General features: G+C 27.3%; 1 protein-coding gene across 1 annotated transcript in view; it reads left to right on the top strand.

Annotated features, from left to right (window-relative positions):
* LOC142321816 (uncharacterized) overlaps positions 1-13943 on the top strand; it is a 283628-nt gene that overhangs the window by 89216 nt on the left and 180469 nt on the right. The window contains exons 2-3 of the mRNA XM_075360230.1: positions 2639-2844; positions 5943-6078. Of these exons, the coding sequence (XP_075216345.1) occupies positions 2639-2844; positions 5943-6078 (342 nt within the window). The remainder of the gene's footprint in view (positions 1-2638; positions 2845-5942; positions 6079-13943) is intronic.

The following is a 13943-nucleotide window of genomic DNA, read 5'->3' as shown; positions in this document are numbered from 1 at the left end:
AAAATAAAAACTTTGGTAAGTAAAACGTCAGTCTCATTACTTTTCTCACACACCTCGTGTATATATATATATATATATATATATATATATATCATAATCACAAAATAATTATCAACGCCATTATTCTGTAATGTACCACAACTTACTCCCTCCCAATAAAGGTAAAAATTTAGATATTATCAAAATTACCACCTTGGCCATATTATACTGCTATTTTTATACGAACATATAATTGGCATTACATCTGTGTTTTTATTAAATTAATGCTTAGCCCTACAATTTACATCACGTGCTATATGGAAATTGTCGTAAGTCAGTGTCAAGAAGTACAATCAATCGTTAAATTTTCTCCATTTTCTTTCATATAACCTTTAGAAACTGGTAAAAATGAAGATAAAACAAAAAAAAAGAATGAAATCGACAATTCTGGATGTATTAGGAAGGAAACTCCACCGCCTTCATTAAAAGTATTAGTTAACAATTTAAGCTTATTATTTTCATAGGATTGAATTAAAAAATAGTAATAAATTTTAAAGTAAATGTAAGGATTAATATACTGCTTTTTCTTCTTCCAGCATGTCGTTAAGAATGAACTGTAAGCTAGTTGGAAAAGTTCTACCTGTGTAATGCGATTAAAAAATTAACTATTAATTAATTTCAATTCTAATTGATCTAGGAAAATAATCAAGGGCAGTCAGAATGAGTTTTGATGAAAGTATTTTGATTTACAAATTTCAGTGCTATGGCGAGTTATCTTGATTTAAAAATTTCATTCCTACTGTGATCTTTTTTTAAAATCTTTATTGTTATTTTGTTTACTATAACTGCATATAAAAACTGGTACACCTCAGGTTGTATTCATATGTAATCGAATTGGATAGGTTAATTTCATTATCCTACGCATACCATCTTTTCAATTATTGAAAAGATGGTAGTTTTCTTATTCGACTGGGTTTTCTAATTATTATACAACAATGCCGTACCCACCACCTTAAGTATTCTTATTTTCTGTTTGGTTAACTAAACTTCGTTTTATTATTTGATGAAAACTGTGGAACAACAACCGATTTCAGAAATGATATCATGAAATATCTGTTTCTGTTCAAGCATTCACGCTTTTCTCCTATTTAGATGTTTGGTGTTATAATATTTATGAAACTATCGTGATTTTTTGTTATTCTACTATATTTTTTACAATTCTTCGTTATGAATATTGAGGTAGTGAATTCAAACTATTCTAATTTCTTTCTATCCTTTGTTTCACCTATATTGTTCATTGTATAATTATTAGTGACGTGTTTTAATATTTACATAAAACGCCAGTTGAGTCTTTAAGATATAATACAATGAACCGAAGAAATATGAGTTACATTTTTGTGAAAAATTTTGGCGTTTATTCCTGAAATTAAATCTTAAAATCTACTGCATTAACTATTAACGGTATTCCTGCTCCAATTTTCAGACTAAAGTCAACTTACAGAAGGTGATTATTACGTATAAAACTTTAAGGACTTATATCAGTAGGGAAAAAGATTTATTTATACGGAAAAAATTTCTGAAAACGTCTCAGAATTGTATTAATTTTCACTGAGTAAACACTGTAAGTAATTAATGATGTCTGTTCTTAAAAAGTTATTAGCCCTCCAGTCAAAATTGTATTAATTTTCACTGAGTAAACAATGTAAGTAATTAATGATGTCTGTTCTTAAAAAGTTATTAGCCCACCAGTCAGAATTGTATTAATTTTCACTGAGTAAACAATGTAAGTAATTAATGATGTCTGTTCTTAAAAAGTTATTAAATTTTCCATTCCTATTTTTCCACCGATAAAAATGCTGATTTGATGATTATTGACTTTTATAAATTACCTTTTATTTCACAACAGATAAGAGTGGATTAATTTGTTGCATTACACTAAATACCAATCTTTATTAAGGCTGGGTCATATGCAAATCATCTGAGATGCAAAACCAATTATTCCAGTCTCTGATGAGTCCTTGATGTTTAACATACGATCAGTATATGTGGTGAATGATATTTCTCGTTGCCTTAAGTATTACATGAATTACGGTGAGGTGGATTATCTATTTGCAACCGCTTCTTTTGCTCAGTGAAGAAGAGAAACACTTCAGTCCGTATTTTCCTTACTAAGCATAGCATGGGAAGCTTATTTTTCTTGAAAATAGGTGTGCAATATTTAGGAGTGAACTACGACAAGTTACAGTACCTACTATAAAAAAAATAATTATTTCTGAAAATCATCTAAATATTTATAAAAAATCTCGATGCGCGTTTATATTAACCTTCAAATATAAAATTAATTTACACAAACAAACATCTCCGATATCCGTAGTGGAGTAGTAGCGTTTTAACATTAGCCAAGTCCTTGGTTTGATTTCTAATCATGCCGGGTATTTTTCATGTGCGGCAAAAATTTCGTACAGTATTTGCAAGGAGAAGCTTTGAGTTTATACAACAAATTTGTCAACTAAAGAAAAAAATAATTAATTACTTGAGCAACGAAGTTAATATGTAAAAATTTTTGTAGTAATTTAGGGGTTTTACATCAATTAAAACAAAAAAGCTATTTTTTTATTTATGAAACTTATATAAAGAAATATAATTCTTTTTATTGCAGATGTAGGTAGTTTAAAGGACGTTCAACTTGAAATACCAACACCAGTAAGTCCTGGAGAGACAGCAACTCTGATATGTAATTATGATCTAGAGGGCGAACCGCTTTATACAGTCACTTGGTACAAAGGACGGCAAGAATTTTTCAGATTCGTTCCGAAGGAGCTTCCACATACTCGTGTTTTTCCTCTTCCTGGTGTTCATGTTGATGTAAGTAATCTAACTTTTTCCACTACATATTTTGAATTTATTAAATTGATTCTCACCTTTTGTTTCTTGTTTGCTTTTCATAGACTAGTATTATTTTAGATTCTTTGAGGTGTGTAAAGATAACACTAAAATCAATGACAGGCAAGATTTAAAATACAAACTTTGAATTTACAAGTCATTGATGTTTCATGGAGACCATCCTTTAATTTCTGTAAGGCAAACAACATTTTTGTTGTTCGTAGTACATAGGTTGATACGAAATTAAAAACGACTTGAATATTTTTTTTTACTTTTTATACTGTAGTTTTCATAAAATGAGAAAGAGAAATTATTGTTTACATCCTAACAGTTTTTTGAAATTTACCCAACAATTTGTCTGATTCAATTAAAAATTTACAATGAATTTAACTTGTTCTTTAAATTCTTCTATTTTATTCGTTGATTAAATATTGTTTGTCTGTTCTCCAATCTTTTACTAGTAAATATTTCTCTTAATAATTTTCACCGGTAAATTTTGTAACATACAATCTCTTATGATAGTTGAATGAGAAAGGAAAGAATCGCTGATAAAATACAGTGTAATTCTTCCAACATAAAATACAGTGTCAAATCGTATCTGGTACAATCTGCATTCCTATCTGTCCTGGGTTCTAATCCCAACGTGCTTTCTAGATTATGCGTTTTCATGAATATGCTTTGTACATTCTTATCTTTTTTTTTGTCTTCTACTTTTACCCTATACCTACACGTTTTGTAGTAAACTGTCAATTAATTGGTTTTCTGTATAGTCGACCTACATCAACAGAGGGTCGACCGTAGAGTAGACCAATCGATATCCTCAATTAGTCTCTACATCAGTAATTATAATGTTTGTGTATGATTAATTAATTGTTATTGTAATTGTTTAATCAGTCTTTAAGTACATGATTTCGTAAAAAGTTAGTAATACTCTTCTTTTTTGTAAAAGGAAATCTTCTACGTAATCCTCACAAGAAACGTTATGCGTAATTCTTCTATATGTATTAATACATATGTTATGAATAATTCTTACGGAAAATAAATCTATTTATTCGTTCTAATTTTTAGGCATTATTACAGATCAATTTTAAGCTTATTTTTGCTATTTTATTTATTCAATAAACAATATTGAAAAAGCTTTCAATTTTTTTATCTTTACTCAAATTTTTCACGTTAAAATTTAAATAAGAAAATCCAGGATCCACTTTGATGGACTTTTAGATAATAAAAATCTCTATTGAATTTTTATATTTTACATTTGCAAGCCTTTTCATTATTTCATGCGTTTAAGTAAAGTCTTATCAAAGGAAGTGTTTGCTGATGTCTTTGATGGGCCGTCTGTAAAAAGTTCTTTTTATGCCGTAAAGGTCTATCTATGTAATCTCCTCTTAACGGGTTTTCTCTGTCATCAATTCATGAATTATGTGGTAGTAGTCCTCTTTCCACATTCTATTTTTTATAATTTCATAGCCTGAGAGATGAGCTAATTTAAGTACAGCTTTTACATCTTACAGTATAGCAGCAGTTATTGATGTTTTTTAGCTGACTACTTACCATCAGTAAAATTTGTAAGGTATTAATATCAGTTAGGGAGGGAGTAATAATATGCAGCTGAATGTTTACAACTTAATACGCAATAGTTATTTGTTTTACTATAAATATAAAATTAATAAGTGAAATAGAATAAGAATTTTGTTATTACTCGTCCACGATAAAACGATCAAAATTATTTCTAATTAACTCAATTTTTTAGACTATTTATTTTCTATAAATATTTGAAACTCATACTCAATTTAACTTCATATATTCTGCATTATCTGTAAGGAAATTAATGTTGTTATTATTATCAGTAAAGATTAATAATATCGTCATATTAATAATAACAGTTTCTTTAACAAACTTCTTTGTCTACGTTATTAAAATGTTATGCTCCCATAATTTAAGTTTATTTTCAAAAAATTACTTGCCAGCTTTTTGAAATTTATTTTACAACTATTCTTCAAGTATTAAAATATACAGGTTGATTCAAAGAAACGGGAAATTTAAAAAATTAAATAACATTAATGAAAAACTTTTTTTAGAAAATGAATTTTATTTCATGTAATTGTACACATGTTGCCATTTTAGGATACACACATTTTAGTTTATTTTTTAAAGATAACATCTTGCAGGTGACCTCCTCTTCTACGTAAACACTCACGAAGTCTCTTCGTTAAATTGTTCATGGTTTGACGTAACATCTCAACTGGAATTTCCACAATTGCTTCTCGGATCTTTGCCTTCAGTTCTTTCGTTGTAGCAGGACTATTATGGAACACTTTGCTTTTAAGATGACCCCACAAAAAGTAATCGCAAGCTGAGAGATCAGGCGATCTGGGAGGCCATCTAATGTCACCATTTCGTGAAATGACTCGTTGTCCAAACAATCGGCGTACAGCTGCCATCGATATTCGTGCAGTATGTGACGCTGCTCCGTCTTGTTGAAACCAGACTGTGTTAAGAATTGGTGGAAATCTCTTTTGTTGTTCCACAACAAAGGTTTCAAGCATGGCTACATAACGATCCGACGTCACTGTAATCGCAAGACCGTTGTCATCCTCAAAAAAATAAGGGCCTATAACACCGTAAGATGACATAGCACACCACACGGTCACTTTCTGGGTGTGCAACAGACGCTGGTGTAGCTGCGTAGGATCTTCTTGTGCCCAGTATCTGAAATGTTGCTTGTAACAAATCCACTGAGGTGGAAATGCGGTTTGTCTGATGCTTACTTAAGATGTGCAAAGTAACATATCCATGTACAAAATATATACATATATATGCATATATACATACAAAAAACAGAAAAAAAACCAGGTAAACGGGAATTTATTATTCTTTGTGAATAAATTAATGAAAGTTGTTTACAAATACATGAGGTGTTGTAAATATTTACAATTTACATTTTTTTTGTAATTTTAAAAATGAGATAATCTGATTTTCTTCGTAAAGGTGAACACAATTTTAATATATGTGTACAAATTTTATGATTAAGTTTTCAATTTATTATTTTATAATAAACAGTAATTGTTTTCTTTTAGCTAAGCATGTCGGGACTTGATAGAGTGGTTCTCCAAGAAGTAGGATTGGACATGACTGGAAAGTATCGGTGTGAGGTGTCTACAGATGCTCCAAATTTTGAAACTAAATCTGACGTGACGCAGATGCATGTGATTGGTATGTGTAATGTTGCGCATATTTCTGATTACGATTTTAATAATAAAATTAGTTAACAATTTTGATAATAATTATTAATAAGATATTCACGACCTTTACACCAAAACTTATCATTATTTTATTTAAGCCAGTTTTTCTTATTTAGTGTTTTTGTACGTGTATGTTCGTTCACGCGAAAACAGGTAAGTTTATGCTTGTAGCTACATAATTTTCTGTTATGAAACTCAAATTTGAGAGTGTAAGTAAGGTTAAACGTATACAACAGATTTTAAGTAACAGAATATTTAGTTATTTTGAATTTTTAAAGAAAAAAATACGTTAATCAAAATTTTTATTCTGAAAATTTATTTTAAACTTAAATTACAAACGTTGAATTGATATATTCTCAAATTACAGCAGAGTTTTGTCTTTTAAAAATATTAATTTACAGTAAAAATTAATATAAATTCCTAATCTAGAAATAATAAATACATCAATATAAACCTGTAAAATACTGGAGTCGATAGATTGAATAGAATATAACCTTTCAGTTCTAAAACTAAGAACAAAAGTCTTTAATAATGTAATATCTCAATGGTTTTATATAAACACACACACACACACACACACACACACACACACACACACACACACACACACACACACACATATATATATATATATATATATATATATACACACATACATACATACATACAAACACACACACACATACACAGAGAGAGAGAATAATCTTTCTAAAAGAGATTTTCATACAAAATCAACAATCTAACGTCCAATACACGAATAAAGTCAAATTACAATAATATTTAACATTGTATCTTAGAAATCGTAATAAAAAAGGAACGAAAATATGAGTAATAATATTAAGAAAAGGAATTTTTAAAGTAGTTAACATAAATAAGCTAAATAAACATTGTTAATTTAAATTTGTTTAGTTTTCTTAAAAACTAAGTTACGTTAAGTGCCTCAGCTACAGATTTAGCTTTGAAAGGAGCTAGTTTGTAGGTTGCAATTTTTAACTTTGTTTCTTCTTTTATTTTCTCAAGAAGTTTCATCAGAATTAACTTTATTTTTCGGTAATCGTCGTGAAAAGTTCTACAGAAGAAATTTTTCCTGTCTGGTGGAAACTGAATTGAAAAAACTTAGAAACACGAGTAACAGTTACTTCTTACTTATAATTTTATATAACTCGTACGTAGAAGTAAGTTACTCTCATTCAACAGACTTTTTTTATATAAACATGAATAATTGAAAAAAGTTACTTTATAACTAATTCAAGTATTTTTTTTTTTTCATTAGCCTACTTCTTACTTAATTTAACTCATTTTATTTGCTTTCTCGAATATATATATATATTATTAAATATTACTAAAAAGAATACGAATTTACATTACCAGCAATTAATTTTGAACTTCTCATGATCTTCAAAATTAATTGCTGGTAAGTAGGATTAATATTTTTTAATAATATTTAATAGTTTATTAATATATCAGCAGTAACCATGTTTGAGAAATTGATTCTTACACATAACCAGTTAAAAATTGTTTATTAATATTATAATTTATAGTTAAGAATAAACAATATTACAGCTGATATTAAATTTAACAAAATTTTTTAACAAAAAAAAAAAAATAACATCACACCCAATTATATTAATATCCCTATTAAAAATAAAAGTAAATCAGGTATTATCACTAAAAATAAAACTATAATATTCCACCAGATTACACTGTAAATTTTGATCAGTATACTGAAAACTAGCAATCAATTATAACTGTTTAATATTTTTATTTTTTAATATTATTTTATATTATATTTTAAACTCCTGACGATGGTCTAAGAACTGAAAGATCTTGAGAAGTTCAAAATTAATTGCTGGTAAGGTGGATTTGTACTTTTTAATAGTATTTAATAAAATATTAATTTATCTGCGACAACTATGTTTGAGAAATTTATATATATTAATTTTTTAAACATGGTGTCCTGTGTGTTGAATTATAATTAGTATTTATAAATCACCAGATCCACACATATAAAGTAAGATTGATCTAACCTTCAATAAGGCCTTTTCAAATCGTTTAGATTCAGGATTTGAAAAGGCCTTATTAGATTCAAGGTAAAAACAATCTTGATTTATATGTGTATATAATATATATATATATATATATATATATATATATATTATATACGTAGTATGAATTTAAGAAAAAGAAACAAAGTAAATAAAACCGAAAATTTACTATTTTCATTAAGGCTAAAAAATGTAATGTTTTCATTTATTACTAATAATTTTTTAAGAATTAATTTAAGTCAAAAAATGAGAATTGCTCTATAGGAACAAATACGATGTGTAGATCACCAGGTGAACTTAGACTAGATAAAAAATAAAAAAAATATATTATGTAAATCAAGAGTGATCATAAGTAATATACCTCTAATAAAATACTTATTTATTATTTAATTAAACTTCATTTAAACCCTTAGAAACTTATTTATTTAATTTACTAAATTTTTTGAAGCATTTAATAAATAAAACCGAGGGAATTCTGTATCAAAATTCTATGATCTAGATCAATAAAAGATTGTTTTTTATGATTTAAGTAAACGTATTTCATCATAAAAAACTGTATCATTAACAGAACTTTCTCTTAAAAAAAATAATACAAAAAGAAAAACGATAATCAATAAGGAAATATACCCAGTTTTTTTTCTAAATACATTATTCAGGGAGGCCAATCGAGCCATCACAAATGGAAAACAATTTTATTTTATATCAGAATATCAGATTTTATTTACTTAGGGTTCATAAACATACACTTTTAAAAAGCGTGGTTTAGTGCATAATCATACTTCCCTTTTTTTGGTTGTTTGGTTGTTGTAGGCATATGCATGTACGTTCTTTTATTTAAATGAATGCGTCATTTATTCTTATTTAATCTTTTTTAAGTATTATACAAGTAATTTTCTAGTAATAACATATTTATTTTTTAAAAGTAAAGTATTTTCTTTTTAATATATATTACACTTTATACATATGTATACACATACATACACGCTAGTGTATATTTGTATGTAAGTTTAAAATGCAGTCGTAAAACATCCCCAAACATTCAAAATAGATAAAAGTTTTTTTTTCTTTAGAATTTAATGTCTAATTCAACTAATTACGAACACTTTGACAACAACTTCTATATATCAAAATTTATGTAGGTTTTTAAATTTTGTTGTATTTAACAGTATCTTGCTAAAAAAATAAATTATTAATAAATAAATATATTTAAAAAAAACTTCATAGAGTAGAAAAAAAAACGCAGTACGTATGAAAGTTTCTATTTTCAATAAATGCAAAAGTAAGAAACCTACATTTTAAGAAAAACAAAAAAGGGATGTAAAGAGTCGACGTAAAGACTGCCACTAGCTTGAGTTTATACATATTATAGTATCTATAATACGTTAGACTATTGTAGTATCAATAATGACCTTATAATATTATGTTATATTTTTGCTTTATATAATGTTATAACAATTCAGTATTAAGAAATGAGGACAATTATATATTTTTATCTTTCAAACTTCTATGTATACAAAATAAAATTTAGCGAAAGATATTTAAAACGGGACCATCAAAAGAATTTCTAAAACATTAGCAGTAATAATTAAATTTCAGTGATTACTGAAATCGTTTAATGTTTTATTTCGTGAACACTAAACGTATGTTATTGTTTAAGATAGATAGATATCAAGCATATGTTCAAATACATACTTGAGTATGTTCAAGTACATTTATAGAAAACTATATACTATAAACTTACTTCATCTGAAATTAGTCATAAAAGAGAGTTCTATTTCTGGATGCAAATACCTTAAATATAAAAAAATGGAAACTACATATTTTGGTTTGGTATGATATTTATTTCACTGAATGAAAATATGAAAAACTTACTTAATTACTAATTATGATATCAGTGTATAATTAATAATCAGTTTATCATCTTGCCGGTTATAGAAAAGGTGTTACTGCTGTGTTATATGGGGGCAGCGTATCAGCGTTTCCCATAAATATACGAGTATATTTTTTACCCAAGTGTATACATTATTGCACACCAATGATTTTTCACGCCTTCCCATTTAGACCAGATATAGGTATTAAAAGTGAAATTTTCTGTTATATGCGATCTCAGTTTAAATTTACTTTTTTTATTTCTTTTTCCTGTTTATCCTCCAGTAATTACCGTTCGGATAATACTTCAGGGGATGAATGAGGATGAGTCAGAATGAGGATGAATCAGAAGATATGTAATGAGTGTAAATGAAGTGTAGTCTTGTACAGTCTCAAATCGACCATTTCTCAGATGTGTGGTTAATTGAAACCCAGCCACCAACAAACACCAGTATCCACGGTCTAGTTTTCAAAATTATGTTGGAATAACTGACTTTACTAAGACTTGAACGCTGGAACACTCGACATTCCAAATCAGCTGTTTTGGAAAGACGCGTTCACCACTAAACCAACACGGTGGGTTAGTTTAAATTTACTTATACTTGATATATGTAATTGTTAAATTGTTTTTACCCCTCAGTATGTATGTGAAATCGGATAGGTGATAATAGTTTTAAATGGACGCGTACTTATTACACAAAGATATCTATTTACTAAGAAATAAATATCTTTTCACGGATTTAAAAAAAAAAAATTAATATTATTTATTATCTATTATTTTTTATATTTTAGTGAATCACTGAGTTCATCTCTCTTCCTTGTTTATATAACAAGGAAGATAAATGAAGATATAGCATGTTACACCTGTAACATGCTAGCTACAGGTGTAAGATTTAATTTTTGATTTAATATTTAAGAACAAATATATTTCCGATTATTAAAATTTTGCGAAATGTTGCCTACACAATTTAATATACGAGTATGTTTAGAAAGTTATGTTCACGGATAAATTTAATTTGGTGCAAGCTCTTGTTTACTAAATTATGTACTACTATTTAAGAGATTTATTATCGATTAAATGGAGCAATTTATTACTTAACAGTAATTATTAATGTATTATTACTGTATATTATTTTTGTTATGTAGAGAGCAATTCGGCTTTATTCCATTTTTTATTGGTAAGGAGAGTAGTTCTCTTCTACTACTATTTTTTTTCCTATCTATTAATGGATTAAATGACAAGGTTTTATAATTATTATCTACTATTAATGAATGAAACTAGTAGCAAACGCTGATATTAAGACAGCGCAACCAGCAATTTTAAAAATTTATTAAAAAACAGGACAATTTTTTTGTGGTTACTAGAATAACTATTAGCAGATTTGCAAAAATTATAATTTTTTTTTATTCCATTTTTCGAATGTCTTAAAATTAAATTAATTTACATTACAATAACAGCTGTATTCCTTTATTCATTAAATAGGGTTATTCATGAAGAGGTTCCTTTATTCATTATTAAGGTCATTAAAACTTTCACTTTTCTCTGAAGCTCAAATTTAGAAACCCTTCATAAAATCTATTTTAGTATACGGTAGTCAGATTTATGGTGTAAAACAATTTGTACTAAACCACAACGTTTTCATTCTAAACTATTAAGGTAAGTAAATTATACTACATTGCAGTCTAAAGTTACATATTCCATATGTCAAAGACAAATTTACCATTTATATATGTTTTAGGGGTAAGCAAAACCTTAACCACAAGTGAATAATTGTCGACCTAGGTTAACCAGATTTAACACCCAATCCTTCACTAAGACAAAAAGAAAAGAGATATTTTATTGGATGGCTAATAAAATAAACATTAAATTAATTATTCTTTAATCTGTGTTTGCACACTTTGCTAAGTAGTGGTATCTTAAACACCTTTTAATGTCATTTTAAGTCTGCTTTATTAGAGGTAACTAGTATTTTTATACCGAATTTTCTAAGAAAAGTAGGGTGTTACTTTCGCTCGCATGGTAGGAGGGGAGTGAAAATAAATCTTTTTTACGTTTTCAGGTATGAGGAATATACCATTTAGTTCAAATTGGGTTTTCTTATATATATATATATATAGGACTATGCATAAAGTTTTGTGGATCAAAAATCTCCAAAACTACTGGATCAATTTCATTGAACTTTAGATAAACTGTAATAGTGTATTTGAAGTTGTGTATGTGAAAATCTGTTGAAGATTGGTAGAGTCGTTCATGAGTTACGCTTAATTTAAGGTCAAAAAATTTGAGCGGTGCAAGTTAGAAGCGTGATTCGTTATAATGCTGCAAGTTGAAATTTGACGTTTTTTATCTGTGGCATCTATTAATATCAATATTGTTATTTAAATTTTTTTTTTTATTTTGACATGTAACTTTTTTCCGCGTATTACAGGTACTTTTTCTGTCAAATTTTAAATTAAAATGAATAGAAACCTTTTCAAAAGGAAATAAAATAAAATATCGAAAAGTTGATTTTTGTGCATAATTGGGCAGGAGTTTATTTTTATAGTTGATACATAATAATTAAGATAGTAATGAAGATATTAAGAAAAGATTGGTAAAACTTTTATGAAATTAAAAATGTGTCAAAGGATTACAATAATAAAAATAAGGGCAGGAAATTTTTTCGTAATAAATTGTCTATTTACAAATTTAAGAAATGATTTATTGTAATTAACTTGAAGAAATGTTGTGTTTTTTTTTACTTTAAAACTTTGAAAATGCGGCATGACCGTATATCATAAATACCAAATAGAACTGTTTAATATGACAACAAGAAATATTGAATAATAATATTGTTACTATACTCAAAAAAAAATAACAGAATCTATGAGTTTAAAAGACATATGCTATTTGAACCTCTTTATCATATGTAGTATGTTATTGAATTGTTCTGTATAGCAATATTACAATCACCATTAATGATTTTTGAGGACTAATAATATAAAAATATTCTTAAAAAATGGATCATTATATTTAAAATTTTCTTATAAATTTTATAGGGTTGTCTAAGAATACATCATAATAATGTTAGACTGAGTTTTACTTGAGCTGCTAATAAATAAGCGAGTAGACAATTAACACTACTCATTAAATTTTAATCGAGGAATATTACTACATCAAACAGACTGTTGTATTAGTCATAAATTATGATAGCAAAGTAAAGCTCTACTTAGAAATAAATTTCTGAAGGTTAAGTTTGAAATGTTATAGCTAAAATGGAAAAGTAGTTAGAAATAGTAGTTTTAAGAGCATAATTAAAAATTGATAAAGGATTTTTAAAAAAATCGGAGAGTCAAAAGACAAATGGAAATGACGTTAGATAATGTAACAGATTTGAGGTTAAGATTGTCGAGGGATGTGAAATAATCCTTAAACCCTGCTACTAAGTTGACTTCAGTGGAAATTCTCAGGATCTCACGAATTCTGTTTAGTGGCAGAGCAAAACTGTACCCTTGGGTGTCTTCACTCCTACCCGAATTCCCCTCTGTTGCTTTCGTTATTTCCCTTTACGTAGCTTGAGAAAATGTGCAAAATTGTCCGTGTAATATATTATAAAATATACTGCACAAGTTGTTATAAATGGAATTATAAATTACTCTGTTATAACAGGTATTAGCATAACAAGTGAGTGGCTTTGATTGTAACATAAAATTATTGCTCGATTAAAAATAAGAGTGATATCTTAACATTATTCTGCAGTCATAAGATACTATTAACAAAAATTTAATTTTATTTGTAAATAATCACTATTTAAAAATCCATAGCCAAATTTTTTTATCTTTTGTCAAATAAATTTTTTATTTTTTTCTTAGATAACTTCAAAGTTTGAAGAAAAATTCTTTTAATATTGTCCAAAAAATATCATGGAGCAGGATTCTGTAC

Source organism: Lycorma delicatula, chromosome 1 (assembly GCF_047948215.1).
Source record: "Lycorma delicatula isolate Av1 chromosome 1, ASM4794821v1, whole genome shotgun sequence".
NCBI lineage: Eukaryota > Metazoa > Arthropoda > Insecta > Hemiptera > Fulgoridae > Lycorma > Lycorma delicatula.
The sequence above is the reverse complement of the archived record's forward strand: the minus strand, read 5'-3'. Positions and strand labels throughout refer to the sequence as shown.